The sequence below is a fragment of the Oncorhynchus clarkii genome, chromosome 1 (genome assembly GCF_045791955.1).
Source record: "Oncorhynchus clarkii lewisi isolate Uvic-CL-2024 chromosome 1, UVic_Ocla_1.0, whole genome shotgun sequence".
Lineage (NCBI taxonomy): Eukaryota > Metazoa > Chordata > Actinopteri > Salmoniformes > Salmonidae > Oncorhynchus > Oncorhynchus clarkii.
Window position 1 is genome coordinate 32,227,027 of NC_092147.1, and position 21,124 is coordinate 32,248,150.

The 21,124-nt window shown below is 42.3% G+C and overlaps 1 protein-coding gene across 1 annotated transcript in view; it reads left to right on the forward strand.

The window, feature by feature from the left end:
- The window catches only part of LOC139376659 (protein piccolo-like), a 113,364-nt gene that overhangs the window by 69,550 nt on the left and 22,690 nt on the right, over positions 1 to 21,124 (forward strand). Inside the window, exons 17-23 of the mRNA XM_071119899.1 lie at positions 3,034 to 3,125; positions 7,395 to 7,470; positions 8,833 to 8,958; positions 18,583 to 18,691; positions 18,807 to 18,874; positions 19,006 to 19,259; positions 19,948 to 20,007. Coding sequence (XP_070976000.1) covers positions 3,034 to 3,125; positions 7,395 to 7,470; positions 8,833 to 8,958; positions 18,583 to 18,691; positions 18,807 to 18,874; positions 19,006 to 19,259; positions 19,948 to 20,007 — 785 coding nt within the window. The remainder of the gene's footprint in view (positions 1 to 3,033; positions 3,126 to 7,394; positions 7,471 to 8,832; positions 8,959 to 18,582; positions 18,692 to 18,806; positions 18,875 to 19,005; positions 19,260 to 19,947; positions 20,008 to 21,124) is intronic.

Genomic DNA, 21,124 nt, shown 5'->3' on the forward strand with positions numbered 1-21,124 from the left:
GTCGTCGATGCACTTATTGATGAAGCCAGTGACTGAGGTGGTATACACCTCAATGCCATTGGACATATTCAAGTCTGTGCTAGCAAAATAGTCCTGCAGCGTAGCATCCTTGTCATCTGAACACTTCCGTATTAAAGGAGTCACTGGTACTTCCTGCTTTAGTTTGCTTGTAAGCAGGAATCAAGAGGATAGAATTATGGTCAGATTTGTTCAATGGAGGGCGAGGGAGAGCTTTGTATATGTCTCTGTGTGTGGAGTAAAGGTGGTCTAGAGATTTTTTTCTCCTCTGGTTGCACATGTGACATGCTGTTAGAAATTAGGTAAAATGGATTTAAGTTTGCCTGCATTAAAGTCCCCGGCCACTAGGAGCGCCGCTTCTGGCCGAACATTTTCTTGTTTGCTTATGACCTTATACAGCTCGTTGAGTGCGGTCTTAGTGCCAGCATCGGTTTGTGGTGGTAAATAGATGGCTGCGAATAATATAGATGAGAATTCTCTTGGCAGATAGTGTGGTCTACAGCTTATCATAAGGTATTCTACCTCAGGTGAGCAATACCTCAAGGCTTCTATAATATTAGACATCACGCACCAGCAGTTATTGACAAATAGACACACACCCCCACCCCTCGTGCTACCAGACATATCTCCTCTGTCCTGCCAATGTACGGAGAAGCCAGCCAGCACAATATTTTCCATGTCGTCATTTAGCCACATCTCGGTGAAACATAAGGTATTACAGTTTGTAATGTCCCGTTGGCAGGATAGTCTTAATCATAGATCGTCCAGTTTGTTTTCTAATGATTGCACATTGGCAATAATACGGAGGGTTGTGGTGGTTTACCTACTCGGCTAATTATTTTAAGGCACCCCGCTCTCCCCTCCCTTTTTCTCCATATTTTCTTCATGCGGATGACGGCCTATTTGGGCCTTGTCTCGACAAAGCAGTATATTCTTCTCGTCAGACTCATTAAATAAAAAATCTTTGTCCAGTTCGAGGTGAGTAATAGTTGTTTTGATGTCCAGAAGCTCTTTTCGGTCAAAAGAGATGGTAACAGCAACATTATCTATCATATGTTACAAACAATGAGAAAGAAAAAAAAATAGCAATTAGGCGATTATGCCTGGCTTGCACTCGGCATTCCAATTGATCCCAAATGTGTTCGATGGGGTTGAGGTCAGGGCTCAGGCCAGTCAAGTTCTTCCACACCGATCTCGACAAACCATTTATGTATGGACCTCGCTTTGTGCACGGGTGCATTGTCATGCTGAAACAGGAAAGGGTCTTCCCCAAACTGTTGCCACAAAGTTCACAGAATTGTCTGGAAAATGATTGTATGCTGTAGCGTTAAGATGTATCTTTGTTGGAACTAAGGGGCCTAGCCCGAACAATGAAAAACAGACCATTATTCCTTCTCCACCAAACTTTACAGTTGGCACTATGCATTGGGGAAGGTAGTGTTCTCCTGGCATCTGCTAAACCCAGATGTGTCTATCGGAATGCCAGATGGTGAAACATGATTCATCAGTCCAGAAAACACATTTCCACTGCTCCAGAGTCCAACAACAGTGAGGTTTACACCACTTGAGGAGACGCTTGGCATTGCGCATGGTGATCTTAGGCTTGTGTGTGGCTGCTTGGCCATGGAAACCCATTTCATGAAGCTCCCGATGAACAGTTCTTGTTCTGACATTGCTTCCAATGGCAGTTTGGAACTCGGTAGTGTGTGTTGCAACTGCAGACAGACAAGTTTTATGGGCTACGCGCTTCAGCACTCATTCTGTGAGCTTGAGTGGACTATGACTTCACGGCTGAGCTGTTGTTGCTCCTAGACGTTTCCACTTAACAATATCAGCACTTACAGTTGACTGGGGCAGCTTTAGCAGAGGAGAAATTTGACGAACTGACTTATTAGAAAGGTGGCATCCTATGACGGTGCCACATTGAAAGTCACTGAGCTCTTCAGTAAGGCCATTCTACTGCCAATGTTGGTCTATGGCGATTGCATGGCTGTGTGTTCGAAACAGCCAAATCCACTAATTTGAAGGGTGTCCATATACTTTTGTATATATAGTGTATATCAATGCCATTTCTGGAATTCATGTTCATGCACTATTGCAAGGTCGCTCAGATACGGCTCACATTTGCATTACATACATGTGTTACCATAACAGTGGTATGTCTGAATACTAGGTAAGTATGTGTCGAGAGTCTCTCACACAATTATAGATGTAACACTGATCATGCTGTTGGATCACCCTGATAACACCATGCACTACCTCACTGTCTCAGGGCAAAGGGAACTGTACTGTGACTGTGGACGACACTACTCCACTTCCACCTAAAAATCTGTCTACTGTGTCCTTGACCCACTGTAGAGATGTTTCACTCTCTCTATGCATGACCTGTTAATCTGCACACACACACACACACACACACACACACACACACACACACACACACACACACACACACACTCACACGCACACGCACACACACACACCGGGGACCTCTGCATGCCAATGTGCGCATGACATACCTAGTTCAAATACATCCATCCCCATCCAGTCTCTTAAATGTTCACTGATCTGATAGTACTGGGGATGGGACAGTAGCTGGTTATCTACCATGCTGCCTTCACCTCTCCAGACAGCTCTGATCACTGATCACTTACGAGCAGTAAACATGGAGCAAAGGATGTGTTTATAAAGTATTGTAAAGGGGGTGCTACTGATACCCAATTTCACATTGCCATCTTGCTCCCACCCCAAGACACCTGCGTAGATCTGATCATCCACATTACGTAGACTCCGCCAAGCCTACCAGAGAGTGATTTGGAGTTATTAAAATATTGCAAATACCTTTAGATCTATAATAAGTGCATATATTGTCCGTGGCTGGAGGCTAGTGGTTTATTTGGAGTTGGGCATCCATCCTGCTTATATTGTGTTTGACAATTGAGTATCCCCTCTCTGTCTGTGTCCCTGTCCCTTCCACCCCTGTGTCCCCCTGCCCCCATCTCTGTCCCTGTGTAGCGTACCACCTGAGGAGGGAGGACACTGACTGGTTTGATAAGCCTGCAGAGAGACAACATCAGGAAAATGGACAGCCTCTGGACAGGAGACAGGTGAGAGGAGCTGGATAGGATAAGTCTAAATTAGTGAACTATATTTAATAAATAAACTGCTATATACATCTTCCCCCTCATTAAATATACATTGATAGTGCCTGTTTTGTTCATGTTGTCTTTAGCAGAGTTGTACTCAAACTGTAACCAGTGCCTGCAACCTGGTTCAGGTTGTCAGTCAAACTACCAGGTTAGTTACAAACAGCACAGGAATGAAATCATCAACATGTATTGATTTGACTAATGTTGCAGAAATGTGCTTTAAAGCAGTATCCAAATCCATAGGATGTAGCGATCACAATATAATAGCCATATCTAGGAAAACCAAAGTTCCAAAGGCTGGGCCAAATATAGTGTATAAGAGGTCATACAATAAGTTGTATAGGGATTTTTATGTTGATGATGTAAATAATATTTGCTGCTCTGTGGTGTGTAATGAGGAGCAACCAGACGCTACACTTGACACATTTATACAATTGCTTAATCCAGTTACTAATAACCGCGCACCCATTATGAAAATAACTGTAAAAACTGTTGAATCCCCTTGGATTGTGAGATATTGAAAAATGTTATGGTTGAGATGGATGAGGCAAAAGGAATGGCAAATAAGTCTGGCAGCACAACCGATTGGCATATGTACTGCAAATTGAGAAATCATGTGAATAAACTAACTAAAAATAAAAATAAACAATACTATGAAACAAAAATAAATCATTCAAAGAATGCCAATAATAAGCTTTGGAGTACCTTAAATGACATTTTTGGGGAAAAAAGTTCAACTCGGCCATTATTCATTGAATCAGATGGCTCATTCATCACAAAACCCACTGATATTGCCAACTTCTTTAATTATGTTTTCATTGGCAAGATTAGAAAATGTAGGCATAACATGCCAGCAACAAACGCTGGCACTACACATCAAAGTATATCTGACCAAATTATGAAAGAAAGGCATTGTACTTTTGAATTTTGTAATGTGAGTGTGGAGGTGGTGAAAACATTATTGTTGTCTATCAACAATGACAAGCCATCAGGATCTGACAACCTAGATGGAAAATTACTGAGGATAATAGTGGACAATATTTGCCATATCATCAATTTAAGCCTACTAAAAGGGTGTGCCCTCTGGCCAGGAGGGAAGCAAAAGTCATTCCGCTACCCAAGAATAGTACAGCCCCCTTTATTGGCTCAAATGTGATGTCCACCGATTTGGTCTTATGTATCAAAATTTGAAATTGTGTTTTTTAGATTGGTTAAAAGCAGAGACACAGAGCTACAAAATGGTATATCATACACTGCATTTGAGGAACAATGCGAAAGTAATTCTGCTTTGAAAGTTGATAAACTTTTGAGAAAATGGCCGTTGAATGTTTTGGTACATCTACTGGAGAGCTTTTCATTGTCTACACCCATTCAGAATTGTTCACACCCTTTTAAGCCAGCCCCACCCATCTCTTTAAGGATTCACATGTGAGGTCATGTGCTAAACAGTGATTAGTGTAGTAAAGATTAAGACAAAAAGTTGTAGCCAACAATAAGTAAATAATAATAATAAGTACACTTTTCTAAATTGATGGGTCATGTGAAAGAAATGCTATAACCCCCAGCCACATCTTGTTAAGTGGATGGGACTCTCCAGAAGTTGTAAACGGTACAGCCAAGTGGTTACTTGCAAAGTAGCAATATCAAAAATAGATAGTAAAATAAATATAAAGAAAAAAAAAAGAAGTGTCAATGCCAGTAGAGAAAGAACAAAAATACATTATGTTCAAGAACAATATCAATAAGGATATCAGTGAAAGATGAGGTAGGTATATGCCATCAATCAGGGGTAAATTGGCTGAACAGCAGGATAAAAAAAGTAGCATCAACGTATGTGTTAGGAGAGAGTCATGTGACAAGAGGCACTGAAGATAGTGCTGATGGCTGGGATCTCGCCCCCAGTGATTAACTGGTCCGTCCGAACCACGCATGAACAAGGGAATCTATATTCAGGGAGCCTGTTTCTGTTCTGCCCTTGACTTTGGTGCAGGGCATGTGATGTCCATAGCCTCTTCCTCGCAAAACTCCCTGATCTTTTCAAAAAGATAAGTTTGTCTAGCTGTGTCCAGTCCAGGTGCTGCTGGTACAGGCAGACCATCTATGGGAGGAAAGATGTCAGCTTTGCGCAGCAGCTAAAACCTGGTCCCGACTGAGTCCGAACGCTCCTTGGCGACAACAGCACCAGACTCCAGAGCATCGAAGCTGTAAAACAGGAAAAAACTAAAAACTTGAGAAGACATTACAACTTTGCATAACATCGATTCACCTCTCAAGTTTAGATAAGAAGAATAACCTCAATAATCTTGTGTCAAGTCACTCTGGTTGAGAGCAGTAGCAACACATTTTCAGTTCTCCATGGCTAGCATTATATATTTTGAAAAAACGGCATTAGAAAGGATTATCTACACATAACGAGCAGCTCATTTTATAGACAGAAGATGCTACAGGGCAGACCAATCCAAACTCATCTCTCGGTATGTCCAGCCCATTCATTATTTCAGTCAATCAGGGCTAGCGGAAAGGTTCCTGTCTTTTTCTGTGGCTAAACCAACTAGGCTCATAATTTAACAATGTATTTCATATTTACAGATGGCATACAAGTTTTTTTATTAAGGCACATGAAAGTTCAAATGTTCCAGAAGGCATTTCTGCCAAATAACAGATTTTTTATTTTTTTTTAATAAACGTTCAAATGCCTCTCCTGTGAAGTCGTGACTTGCGACATACGCCTAGTTTCCTGAAACTGGTCACAAATAGCCGACCAATCAGCCTGTTACCAAACCTTGGTAAACTTTTTGAAAATAATTGCGTTTGACCAGATACAATGTTGTTTTACAGTAAATGAATTGACAACAGACTTTCAGCACGCTTATAGAGAAGGGCATTCAACAACCACAGCACTTACACAAATGACTGATGATTGGCTGAGAGAAAATGATGGTAAAAATATTTTGGGGGCTGTTTTGTTAGACTTCAGTGTGGCTTTTGACATTATTGTTCATATTCTGCTGTTAGAAAAATGTATGTGTTATGGCTTCACACCCCCTGCTATATTGTGGATAAACACTTACCTGTCTAACATAACACAGATGGGGTTCTTTAATGGAAGCCCCTCCAACATAATCCAGGTAGAATCAATGCCATGAATCATGGCTTTGAGTAAAGCCAGTGTGTCCATGTGTGTCTCAACGCTATACATGTCAGCTACTACAGCGACTGAAATGACTGCAACACTTAACAAAGATCTGCAGTTAGATTCAGAATGGATGGCAAGGAATAAGTTAGTCCAAAATATTTAAAAAATGAAAAGCATTGTATTTGGGACAAATCCTCCTCTAAACTATTGAATAATAAGTTGAGGTGATTAAACTGCTTGGAGTAACCCTGGATTGTGAACTGTCATGGTGAAAACATACTGATATAACAGTGGCTAAGATGGGGAGAACTCTGTCCATAATAAAGTGCTGCTCTCCCTTCTTAACAAGGCAGGTCCTTTTTAAGAAGGCAGGGCCTAGTTTTGTCGCACCTGCTGTTCAGTTATGTGGTCAGGTGCCACATAGAGGGACAATTGGCTCTGAACAGGGCAGCACAGCTGGCCCTTAAAAGTACACGGGGTATGTATGTCAATGATGTGCATGTCCATCTCTCCTGGCTCAAAGTGGAGGAGAGATTGACTTCATCACTACTTGTTTTTGTAAGAAGTGTTGATAAACTGAATGTACTGAGCTGTTTGTTTAAACTACTAGCACACAGCTCAGACACTCATGCATAACGCACAAGACATACCACCAGAGATCTCTTCATAATCTCTAAGTCCAGAACAGACTATGGGAGGCGCAAAGTACTACATAGAGCCATGACTACATGGAACTCTATTCCACATCAGGTAACTGAATCAAGTAGAATCAGATTTAAAAAACGAGTAAAAATACACCTTATGGAACAACAGGGGCTGTGAAGAGACAAACACACAGGTACAGACACACACATGCACACAAGCACTAGCATACGCACTCTACACACACGTACATTGTAATATTGTTGTATGGTGGTATTATACATGTTGTATTGTGGACATATAGCAGTGTAATAATGTTATATGATGTACCATTTTATATTTTGCTTCACATGTAATGTAAGTGCCTTAATGTGTTTGGACCCCAGGAAGAGTAGCTGCTGCCTTGGCAATTTTTTACAAACACTCCATGCACTGTGTGCCTCCCCCAGATTAAGCTGATTCCCTATGTGTTCCCTCACACCCGGCTCAAACTACAGAGGGACCCCAAGGACACCAGTGTCTCAGGTAGAGCAGAACACAGTAAACATTCTCTAATATGTAGATATCTGCTCATTAATGATAATAATAGGATCATCTCATGTATTTCCAATATAGCCGTTGATATATTGTTATACTGTATATTGTCCATTGATATACACTAACTTTCAAAAGTTTGGGTGCCACTTAGACATGCCATTGACTTTGAAAGAAAAGCACATTTTTTTGTCCATTAAAATAACATCCAATTTATCAGATATACAGTGTAGACATTGTTAATGTTGTAAATTACTACATTAACAATGTAGTCATTTTAATGGAATATCTACATAGGCGTACAGAGGCCCATTATCAGCAACCATCACTCCTATGTTCCAATGGCACGTTGTGTTAGCTAATCCAAGTTTATTAGTTTAAAAGGCTAATTGATTATTAGAAAACCCTTTTGTAATTATGCTAGCACAGCTGAAAACTGTTGTGTGATTAAAGAAGCAATAAATCTGAGTACTTTCTTCTGAAACTCGTCAGTCTATTCTTGTTCTGAGGAATGAAGGCTATTCCATGTGAGAAATTGCCAAGAAACTGAAGATCTCGTACAATGCTGTGTACTACTCCCTTCACAGAACAGCGCAAACTGGCTCTAACCAGAATTGAAAGAGGAGTGGGAGGCCCGGTGAACAACTGAACAAGAGGACAAGTACATTAGAGTGTCTAGTTTGAGAAACAGACACCTTACAAGTCCTCAAATGGCAGCTTCATTAAATAGTACCCACAAAACACCAGTCTCAACGTCAACAGTGAAGAGGCGACTCCGGGATGCTGTCCTTCTACGCAGAGTTGCAAAGAAAAAGTGTTGTACCAGATCTTCAGTTTCTTGGCAATTTCTCACATGGAATAGCCTTCATTTCTCAGAACAAGAATAGACTGACGAGTTTCAGAAGAAAGGTCTTTGTATCTGGTTATTTTGAGCCTGTAATCGAACCCACAAATGCTGATGCTCCAGATACTCAACTAGTCTAAAGAAGGCCAGCAGTACTGCTTCTTTAATCAGCACAACAGTTTTGAGTTGTGCTAACATAATTGCAAAAGTATTTTTTGATGATCAATTAGCCTTTTAAAATGATAAACTTGGATTAGCTAACACAACATGCCATTGGAACACAGGAGTGATGGTTGCTGATAATGGGCCTCTGTACACCTATGTAGATATTCCATTAAATATCTGCTGTTTCCAGCTACAATATTAATTTACACCTTTAACAATGTTTACACTGTATTTCTGATCAATTTGATGTTATTTTAATGGACAATTTTTTTTATTTTCTTTCAAAAACAAGGACATTTCTAAGTGACCCCAAACTTTGGAACGGTTGTGTGCGTTCCCTGCAGGGAATGGCCTGGGGATCCGTGTGGTGGGAGGAAAGGAGATTCCTGGTTGTCATGGTGAGATAGGAGCCTACATCGCTAAGGTTACACCCGGAGGAGTGGCCGAACAGACAGGGAAAGTGGTGGAAGGTAAGTGTTTGTGAACATGTACTTGTGTAAGGTATAAATGGAGCAAGAGAAGGAGGAGAGAACAAGGGATTAGTCATCTCTGTTCATACAGGGACACTGTCTGATTTAAGGTTGAGAAAATACTGTGGGATATAGCCGATGGGATCGTCATTATAGTGGGATTTTAATCTGTGTGGAACGTAAATGAAAGTGACATTTGGAAAAAAAACAATGATTAACAATCTTATACAGCAGTATAATAACTCATAAGCTCATGTTGTATGCATTTCAATTTGTCTGAGATAAGCTGGATGAGGTATATTGATTATTTCACACGTGCTCGGGACGAGATAGACTTCTCAATGTCAGATTTCAGCTCAGAGCAGATTAGCTACTGGTTTAAGCAGAAATCTATTATTATATTAATCATTTCAGGCCACTGTCAGCTCACTGTGAATATCTTTGCCAAGCTCTTGGTGCACCATAGAGAGATGAGAGGGTGTTTGTGTGTGTATAGTATGTTTGTGTTTGCGTGTGCGTCTGTCATGTCTCATTCTCTGAGACATTAGATAGCCAGAGAAAAAGCTCTGTCTCTTTGCACTGCCACAAAGACTAGCCATTATGCTGTATTTAGCACACACACAGTCATTCACACTCTATCCCTCTCTCTCTCTCTCTCTTTCTCTCTCTCTCTCTCTCTCTCTCTCTCTCTCTCTCTCTCTCTCTCTCTCTCTCCCTCTCTCTCTTTCTGTTTCCCTCTCTCTCTCTCTTTCTCTCTCTCTCTCTCTCTCTCTGTCTCCCTCTCTCTCTCTCTCTCTGTTTCCCTCTCTCTCTCTCTCTCTCTCTCTCTCTCTCTCTCTATCCATCTCTCGCTCTCTCTCTCTCTCTCTCTGTTTCCCTCCCTCTCTCTCAATCTATCTCTTTTTCTGTCCCTCTCTCTCTGTTTCTATTTCAATTCAATTCAATTCAATTCAAGGGCTTTATTGGCATGGGAAACATGTGTTAACATTGCCAAAGCAAGTGAGGTAGATAATATATAAAGTGAATATATAAAGTGAAATAAACAATAAAAATGAACAGTAAACATTACACATACAGAAGTTTCAAAACAATAAAGACATTACAAATGTCATATTATATATATATACAGTGTTTTAACAAGGTACAAATGGTTAAAGAACGCAAGGGAAAATAAATAAGCATAAATATGGGTTGTATTTACAATGGTGTGTGTTCTTCACTGGTTGCCCTTTTCTCGTGGCAACAGGTCACAAATCTTGCTGCTGTGATGGCACAATGTGGAATTTCACCCAGTAGATATGGGAGTTTATCAAAATTGGATTTGTTTTCGAATTCTTTGTGGATCTGTGTAATCTGAGGGAAATATGTCTCTCTACATTGGGCAGGAGGTTAGGAAGTGCAGCTCAGTTTCCACCTCATTTTGTGGGCAGTGTTCTCTCTCTGACAAACCTACATGTTCACACACACACTGACACACACACCAAATCAAATTGCATTTGTCACATGCTTCGTAAACAACAAGTGTAGACTAACAGTGAGCTGCTTACTTACGGGCCCTTCCCAACAATGTAGAGAGAAAGAAAATACAAAAATAATACAATACAACAATAATACAAAACAAAGTTATAATAAACACACAATTAGTAACAATAACTTGGCTGTATACACGGGGTACCAGTACCGAGTCGATGCGCAGGGGTACGAGGTAATTGAGGTAGCTACACTATGTACATATAATTTGGAATAAAGTGAATGATAATCAACAGAAGCAGCAGCATATGTGATGAGTCAAAAAAGGGTCAATGCAGATAGTCCAGGAAGCTATTTGGTTAACTATGTAACTAACCATTTAGCATTCTTATGACTTGGGGGTAGAAGCTGTTCAGAGTCCTGTACACACACACACACGCAAACACACACTGAAAAAAACGCACACACACAGTATTTAGCCCCCTTCCCCCTCGTTCTGCTTCCATTCATCATATTACTGTAAAACCCTCCTTTCTGATGCACATAGATTAGTACAGGCTACAGGCAGAATATAACAAAGTAGAAGAGACTTCAGAACACCCCACTGTATTTACCAGACCTCCTGAACAATGTGTAGGACAGTAGCTTTCTCCTACTGATATATTTCAGGGACTTACTGTCACATGTAGGACGTGTCTCTGCATCCAGCCCTCCTGGGTTAAACCTGAAGGAAAGCCTGGTTCTTTATAGTTCTATAGCGTAATCCACTGCAGTTAGGGATGTTTCTGACAATGAGATAGTGTTCATCTACTCCCTCTTGCTGTCATACTCAGTTCAGCCGCTGTGACGTCACACCCTGGTGGTGACACTTGCGACATGGAACAGCCTGGACTTTTCTGAGAGAGGAGTTTGAAGGACAAATAGACACACACACTTTCTCTCTCTGCATATGCCATCTCCCTAAAATCCCCTACAGTTTATAATAGTATTGAGCTTATACAGATTGTGAAAATGATTATGTAGCTAGAGTAAGTATCTCAGTGTATCCTAATTTTGACAGAATGTTTAGTTGTTTGTGTTTCTCTAACATATACAGTACCAGTCAAAAGTGTGGACACACCTACTCATTCTTTATTTTCTTTATTTTTACTATTTTCTACATTGTAGAATAATAGTGAAGACATCGAAATTATGAAATAACACATATGGAATCACGTAGTAACCAAAAAAGTGTTAAACAAATCAAAATATATTTTAGATTTTAGATTCTTCAAAGTAGCCATCCTTTGCCTTCATGACAGCTTTGCACACTCTTGGCATTCTCTCAACCAGCTTCATGAGGTGGAATGCATTTCAATTAACAGATGTGCCTTGTTAAAAGTTAATTTGTGGAATGTCGTTCCTTCTTAATACGTTTGAGCCAATCAGTTGTGCTGTGACAAGGTAGGTGTCGTACACAGAAGACAGCCCTAAGTCCATATTATGGCAAGAGCAGCTCAAATAGGCAAAGAGAAATGACAGTCCATCATTACTTTAAGACATGAAGGTCAGTCAATGCGGAACATTTCAATAACTTTGAAAGTTTCTTCAAGTGCAGTCGCAAAAACCATCAAGCACTATGATGAAACTGGCTCTCATGAGGGCTGCCACAGGAAAGGAAGACCCAGAGTTACCTCTGCTGCAGAGGATAAGTTCTTGCAGCCCAAATAAATGCTTCACAGAGTTTAAGTAAAAGACACATCTCATCATCAACTGTTCAGAGGAGACTGTGTGAGACTGTGTGAATCAGGCAGAATTCATGGTTGAGTTGCTGCAAATAAATGACCACTAAAGGACACCAATAAGAAGAAGAGACTTGCTTGGGCCAAGAAACACGAGCAATGGACATTAGTCCTGTGGAAATCTGTCCTTTGGTCTGATGAGTCCAAACTTGAGATTTTCGGTTCCAACCGCGGTGTCTTTTTGAGACACAGAGTAGGTGAACGGATGATCTTCGCATGTATGGAGGAGGAGGTGTGATGGTGTGGGGTTGTTTTGCTGGTGACACTGTCAAGATTTATTTAGAATTCAAGTCTCACTTAACCAGCATGGCTACCACAGCGATATGCCATCCCATCTTGTTTGCGCTTAGTGGGACTATTATTTGTTTTTCAACAGGACAATGATCCAACACACCTCCAGGCTGTGTAAGGGCTATTTGACCAAGAAGGAGAGTGATGGAATGCTACATCAGATGACCTGGCCTCCACAATCACCTGACCTCAACCCAATTGAGATGGTTTGGGATGAGTTGGACCACAGAGTGAAGGAAAAGCAGCCAACAAGTGCTCAGCATATGTGGGAACTCCTTCAGGACTGTTCGAAAAGCATTCCTCATGACGCTGGTTGATGGTACGCCAAGAGACTGTTAAAACCTCTTCGGGCTAGGGGGCAGTATTTTCACGTCCGGATGGAAAGCGTGCCCAAAGTAAACTGCCTGCTACTCAGGCTCAGAAGCTAGGGTATGCATATCATTAGTAGATTTGGATAGAAAACACTCTGAAGTTTCTAAAACTGTTTGAATGATGTCTGTGAGTATAACAAAGCCCCGAGGACAAACCATCCAGGAAAAAAAAACATTTTGAGGTCACTCTCTTTTCAATGGGCTTTCAATAGGGATCTAGATTTCTAAGGCACTTGCTTGCAGTTCCTATCACTTCCACTGGATGTCAACAGTCTTTAGAAATTGGTTGATGTTTTTCCTTTGAAATTGGTTGATGTTTTTCCTTTATTTACAAAAGAAATACCTATAGTTTTATTAGGAAAGTTGTTTTAAATATTTGGACAAAGATTACAGGTAATTTCTGAGATATTTTGTAGTCATGTTGCGTTTTGCATTTTGGATATATAACGACGGAATTAATCGAATAAAAGGACCATTTGTGATGTTTATGTTTACAGAAGAAGCTCGTCAAAGGTAAGGCATGAATTATTTCTTAATTTCTGAGTTTCGTGTCGTGCCCTGGAGGATTGAAAAATGATTGTCTGTGTTTGTTTGATGGGGTGCTATCTTCAGATAATAGTATGGTTTGTTTTCGCAGTAAAGCCTATTTGAAATCTGACATGTTGGCTGGATTAACAACAAGTGTAGCTTTAATTTGGTGTATTGCATGTGTGATTTCATGAAAGTTTAATATTTATAGTAATTCATTTGCATTTGGCGCTCTGCCATTTCACCGGATGTTGTCAAGGGGTTCCGCTAGCGGAACGTCTAGCCGTAACAGGTTTTAAGACTGTTTTGCTATCACAGACTGGAACATGTTCCGGGATTCTTCCGATGGCATTGAGGAGTACACTACATCAGTCACTGGCTTTATCAATAAGTGCATCGAGGACGTCGTCCCCACAGTGACTGTACGTACATACCCCAACCAGGCAAAATTCGCACTGAGCTAAAGGTAGAGCTGCCGCTTTCAAGGTGCGGGACTATAACATGCATGAGAGCATCAGCTGTTCCGGATGACTGTGTGATCACACTCTCAGAAGCCGACGTGAGTAAGAACCTTTAAACAGGTCAACATACACAAGGCTGCGGGGACAGACGGATTACCAGGATGTGTGCTCCGGCATGTGCTGACCAACTGGCAGGTGTCTTCACTGACATTTTCAATATGTCCCTGATTGAGTCTGTAATACCAACATGTTTCAAACAGACCACCATAGTCCCTGTGCCCAAGAACACAAAAGCAACCTTCCTATATGACTACAGACCCGTAGCACTCACGTCCGTAGTCATGAAGTGCTTTGAAATGCTGGTAATGGCTCACATCAACACCATTATCCCAGAAACCCTAGACCCACTCCAATTTGCGTACCGCCCAAACAGATCCACAGGTGATGCAATCTCTATTGCACTCCATACTGCCCTTTCCCACCAGGACAAAAGGAACACTTATGTGAGAATGCTATTCATTGACTACAGCTCAGCGTTCAACACCATACTACCCTCAAAGCTCATCACTAAGCTAAGGATCCTGGGACTAAACACCTCCCTCTGCAACTGGATCCTGGACTTCCTGACTGGCCGCCCCCAGGTGGTAAGGGTATGTAGCAACACATCTGCCATGCTGATCCTCAACACTGGAGCTCCCCAGGGGTGCGTGCTCAATCCCCTCCTGTACTCCCTGTTCACACATGACTGCATGGCCAGGGACGACTCCAACACCATCATTAAGTTTGCAGACGACACAATAGTGGTAGGCCTGATCACCGACAACGATTGACAGCCTATAGGGAGGAGGTCAGAGACCTGGCCGGTTGGTGCTAGAATAACAACCTATCCCTCAATGTAACCAAGACTAAGGAGATGATTGTGGACTACAGGAAAAGGAGGACCGAGCACACCCCTATTCTCATCGACGGGGCTGTAGTGGAGCAGGTTGAGAGATTCAAGTTCTTTGGTGTCCACATCACCAACAAACTACAATGGTCCAAACACACCAAGACAGTTGTGAAGAGGGCACGACAAAGCCTACTCCATCCCAGGAAACTAAAAAGAATTGGCAAGGGTCCTGAGATCCTCAAAAGGTTCTACAGCTGCAACATCGAGAGCATCCTGACTGGTACGGCCTGGTATGGCAATTGCTCGGCCTCCGACCGCAAGGCACTACAGAGGGTAGTGCGTATGGCCCAATACATCACTGGGGCTAAGCTGCCGACCATGCAGGATCTCTACACCAGGCGGTGTCAGAGGAAGGCCCTAAAAATGGTCAAATACCCCAGCCACCCCAGTCATAGACTGTTCTCTCTACTACCACCTGGCAAGTGGTACCAGAGTGCCAAGTCTAGGACAAAAAGGCTTCTCAATACTTTTTACCCCCAAGCCATAAGACTCCTGAACAGGTAATCAATTGGCTACCCGGACTATTTGCACCATTTGCCACCCCCAACCCCTCTTTTATGCTGCTGCAAATCTCTGTTCATCATATATGCATAGTCACTTTAACCATATATGCATAGTCACTTTTACATATGTACATACTACCTCAATTGGCCCGACCAACCAGTGCTCCCGCACATTGGCTAACCGGCTTATCAGCATTGTGTCCCACCACCCACCACCCACCAACCCCTCTTTTACGCTACTGCTACTCTCTGTTCATCATATATTCATAGTCACTTTAACCATATCTACATGTACATACTACCTCAATCAGTCTGACTAACCGGTGTCTGCATGTAGCCTCGCTACTGTTATAACCTCGCTACTGTATATAGCCTCGCTACTGTATACAGCCTCGCTACTGTATATAGCCTCGCTACTGTTATTCACTGTCTTTTTACTGTTGTTTTATTTCTTTACTTACCTATTGTTCACCTAATACCTTTTTGCACTATTGGTTAGAGCCTGTAAGTAAGCATTTCACTGTAACCTGTTGTATTCTGCGCACATGACAAATTAACTTTGATTTGATTTGAAGCTGTCATCAAGGCAAAGGGTGGCTACTTTGAAGAATCTCAAATATAAATATATATTTGCTTACTTCATTATCTTTTGTGTTTTTTCATAATGTTGATGTCTTCACTATTATTCTACAATGTAGAAAAATAGTCAAAATAAGGAAAAACCCTGGAATGAGTTGGTGTGTCCAGACTTTTGACTGGTACTGTATATATATGTTTTATTGTCACATACACCAGATAGGTGCAGTGAAATGTGTTGTTTTACAGGGTCAGCCATGTAGTCCAGCACCCCTGGAGCAAATGTGGGTTAATTGTCTTGCTCAAGTGCACAGATTTTCACCTTGTCCGCTCGAGTATTCGAAGCAGCAACTTTTCGGTTGATGGCCCAACGCTCTAACCACTAGGCAACCAGCCACCCTATTACACAGTAACCCTCCTAGGAATAGAAGCAGTCATATAACCATTGTGTTGTTGTGGTCTTATGTTGTGCTTTTATCTGACTCTCTTCAGAGGACTAAATTACCTTAATGCAAATTCTGTGTTTAGACTTTAGTTGGAAGAGACCATGGAACTGAACACTTGTACCCTCAGGTGCAAAGAGAGAGAGAATGAGAGAGGGGGGTGATGAGAGACAGAGAGGAGAGAGAGAGAGAGAGAGAGAGAGAGAGAGAGAGAGAGAGAGAGAGATGAGGAGTGGGGGGAATGAGAGACTGAGAGAGAAAGAGAGAGAGGGAGAGAGAGCATATTCTAAACGTTGCTGTGGCCTTGACTCTCTAACATACAAAGAGAGTGGTAGGCTTGATTACCAACAACGACGAGACGGCCTACAGGAAGGAGGTGAGGGCCCTCGGAGTGTGGTGTCAGGAAAATAACCTCACACTCAACGTCAACAAAACTAAGGAGATGATTGTGGACTTCAGGAAACAGCAGAGGGAACACCCCCCTATCCACATCGATGGAACAGTAGTGGAGAGGGTAGCAAGTTTTAAGTTCCTTGGCATACACATCACAGACAAACTGAATTGGTCCACTCACACAGACAGCATTGTGAAGAAGGCGCAGCAGCGCCTCTTCAACCTCAGGAGGATGAAGAAATTCGGCTTGTCACCAAAAGCACTCACAAACTTCTACAGATGCACAATCGAGAGCATCCTGGCGGGCTGTATCACCGCCTGGTACGGCAACTGCTCCGCCCTCAACCGTAAGGCTCTCCAGAGGGTAGTGAGGTCTGCACAACGCATCACCGGGGGCAAACTACCTGCCCTCCAGGACACCTACACCACCCGATGTCACAGGAAGGCCATAAAGATCATCAAGGACATCAACCACCCGAGCCACTGCCTGTTCACCCCGCTATCATCCAGAAGGCGAGGTCAGTACAGGTGCATCAAAGCTGGGACCGAGAGACTGAAAAACAGCTTCTATCTCAAGGCCATCAGACTGTTAAACAGCCACCACTAACATTGAGTGGCTGCTGCCAACACACTGACACTGACTCAACTCCAGCCACTTTAATAATGGGAATTGATGGGAAATGATGTAAATATATCACTAGCCACTTTAAACAATGCTACCTTATATAATGTTACTTACCCTACATTATTCATCTCATATGCATACGTATATACTGTACTCTATACCATCGACTGTATCCTTATGTAATACATGTATCACTAGCCACTTTAACTATGCCACTTTGTTTACATACTCATCTCATTTGTACATACTGTACCCGATACCATCTACTGTATCATGACTATGCTGCTCTGTACCATCACTCATTCATATATCCTTATGTACATATTCTTTATCCCCTTACACTGTGTACAAGACAGTAGTTTTGGAATTGTTAGTTAGATTACTTGTTGGTTATTACTGCATTGTCGGAACTAGAAGCACAAGCATTTCGCTACACTCGCATTAACATCTGCTAACCATGTGTATGTGACAAATAAAATTTGATTTGATTTGAGAGAGATATGTTAATAAAATCTTTTGTTGTCACAGCAGCTGGCGAGTTACTTCGTAAGCAAAAGTCTTATCTGAAGACGAGGTTCCATTTGTGTAAGTGCAGCCACAGCACCGATGCTGGCATGGGTTTGAGTTTACTGTGCACTTTCTCGCTTTCAGTATCTATCATACAGCTCTTACTGCTATACACTCTGTCATGCTCTCTGAGTCTTGTCTGCTGTGTGAACCAGAACCTGAAAAATATATACTCTAGTCTAGTGGTTCCCAACCAGGGGTACTAGGACCCCCTGGGGGTAATTGGCCTATCCACAGGGGGTACTTAAGAAGACCCATGAGACCACACAGTGACTGGTAAAATGCACTATGGGGGTACTTATTGGGTACTCCGGGCTGAGTCAAATTCGGTAGTCGGTACAGTAAACAAAAAACGTTGGGAACCACTGTTCTAGTCAATGAAATGAAAGGTAGTGGTGTTTTTAAAAGATGTAGCACCTACTCTTGAGAAGGAGTAAGACATTTCTCCCTGAGCTTAACTTGTTTGGGTTGTGTTTTGTGTTCTGAGATTTATTGAGACCACGGTGTCTGTAGTCTGAGCTTGTCTCAAGACCCTGACTGCAGGATCGAGAATCGATCTGTGGTGCCATAGCAGTTTGAATCATGTGTCATAAACATACATAAAGGGTTATGTGTTGTTACGTACTGGCGTCAAAGTGCTCTCTCGCTCTCTGTCTCTCTCTGTAGGAATGCAGGTGTTGGAGTTGAACGGGGTTCCTCTGATGGGGAAGACTTACGAGGAGGTGCAGTGCATTATGGGTCAGCCATCTACAGAGACTGAGCTCTGTGTGAGACTGTGAGTCAAATATCTTATTCCTCATCGCTCTCTATCCTTTCTCATCCCTCTCTCCTCTTATCCCCACTTAATTTAGATGAGACCTAAATTTGACCTTTCTGTTTGTCTCTCTCAGTGACCTGAACATGCTGTCTGACCCTGAGCATCCCCAGGCCCTGGAGAACCATGACCAGCTGAAGCCTGGTACACCGCTACATTGTTATAATGCTTCATCATGACTTTTGCACTATGTTGTTATAATGTATCATAATGTTTACGTAACTTTACGATGCTTCATTGTGAATGTTACTGTGTGTGTGTCTGTGTGTGTGTAGGTGACAGGCAGTGTTCTCCAGGAGTGGACCCTAAGCAGCTGGCTGCAGAGCTGCAGAAGTTTTCCCAACAGCAGGCCCCTGGGATGGGGGTAGGAATGGGGGTGGGGGGGCCAGGAGGAGTAGGGATCCTCTCTGCCCTTGACCGCTCAGCTCTGTTACACTCAGGCAATGCATCGGCTAGCTCTAGTGCCGTCCCCAGCCCCGGTCAGCCTGCCTCCCCAGCCATCAACAAGAAACAACGCCACAACGCCAAGGTAATGCCTTCAATAGTAGTACATTATGATATTGAGAGCCCGTAGCTCCCTGTAGAGTATGTTATTACATCCATATGGCTGGTGAGTTCATAATTAATAATTCACAAATGCTGTGCATGTGTACGTTTGTTTGTGTGGTAGAGGTCAAGGTCAACTGCTGTGGCTGCATTGTGGATCACAGAAACATGACAGGCTAATTATAGAGAAACATGCATGGTATATGTGTGTAGGGTATCAGGAATCAAGCTAAAAACCCAGATGCGGGCGGACACGTCGAATTAACAATGGTTTAAAGAGTCCATTCAGAAAGCGCTACTCAGCATCTCCAGGACAAGGACAGGTCCTTGATATGTCATCAGACAATAACTATCCTACACAGGGGCTCTAGCCAACCTACTGCTAATTAAAACCATAATATGATGGACACAGTAACTGAACTTTTCAGGCAGACCAGAGGCCACACTATAAGCAGGGCTTCTCATGGCAGTGTGTGTGTGTGTGTGTGTGTGTGTGTGTGTGTGTGTGTGTGTGTGTGTGTGTGTGTGTGTGTGTGTGTGTGTGTGTGTGTGTGTGTGTGTGTGTGTGTGTGTGTTAATGTAGAGTGTGTGAACATGTATCAGTGAGACTGATATCGGCATAAACTGATATCGGCATAAACGTATAATCGATGCTTGTGTTTGTTTTTCAGTCGGCAGCAGATGTGCAGGTGCTAAAGTCTCAGCCTCACCCTATAACAGGAGAAATACAGGTAGGCCTGCTCAAGGGCACCACCACAGAGGGGTGGCACCAGCCACACCTCAAATATGATTGGCCACCCTTAGTGCCCCTCTATTCTCATTGGATCAGAGAGCTGTCACTATGGCTCAGATTGGAGAGAAAAGACAATGCTTTTGTTCAGGCAAGTCATTGTGGCTGGCTTTAGGACCAGGCGGATACCTTGGAGTGGGCGCAAAGGCTGTGATTGGCTGGCTGTCTTTAGGATTATGGAGAGCATGGCTACAGTGAGGGAACACTGAACAGTGCAATCTCTCTCAATTGATATGTGGAAAGCAGAGCAGGAAGGCGGCTAAGGAACTGCTGGTTGAGTTGACAGGAAACTCAACTAGAATTTTTAACCCCGGTGTTTAGCTAGTGTGTAGCAGCTATCAGGCCGACAGCCTCATAGCATCAATACTGCGTGATACATTCTGCAGTCAAACTTTTTTCATGATGTAATCCAACATTTTAGTGGATATGTGTGCAACAAAAGTTCAACATTCACCTTTTGCCACTATTTCTGTCAAGTCTATGCATACAGTTTGATGCATACATTTCATAAATCCAATCTATGCGGAACACAGAACGCACTGCAACAGCCTCTGCAATGTAATGCTGCAAGGCAAACGCAGCTTTCCATTGGAAATGAATGTACTTCTGGTGTAGCAAAACGCATTGACGCTGTCGTTCTGATCGAGGTGTCATTTGCTGTATGACATGGCTGTCATCGCTGTATGACATGGCTGTCATTGCTGTATGACATGGCTGTCATTGCTGTATGACATGGCTGTCATTGCTGTATGACATGGCTGTCATTGCTGTATGGCATGTGTTTGTCCTTTATCGACTAAGGTAAAATGAAGCTACAGCAGCCAAGGTGAGAATGGCTGAAGTCATTTTTGCTTCTTTTTTTAATGTTCTCCAAATATAATTTTAGAGCTTTTAAATTGTGTAGAAATAGAGTAGACCTAAATCAGCTTTAAAAAATATATATATATATATTCCTTGTAGGGGGTTACCACTAAACGTGTATCTAACGTGAATATTTTCCCAATGTTAATATTCAAATGGGTTTATTTAAATAAATTAGGGCAGTTACAAATAAACAG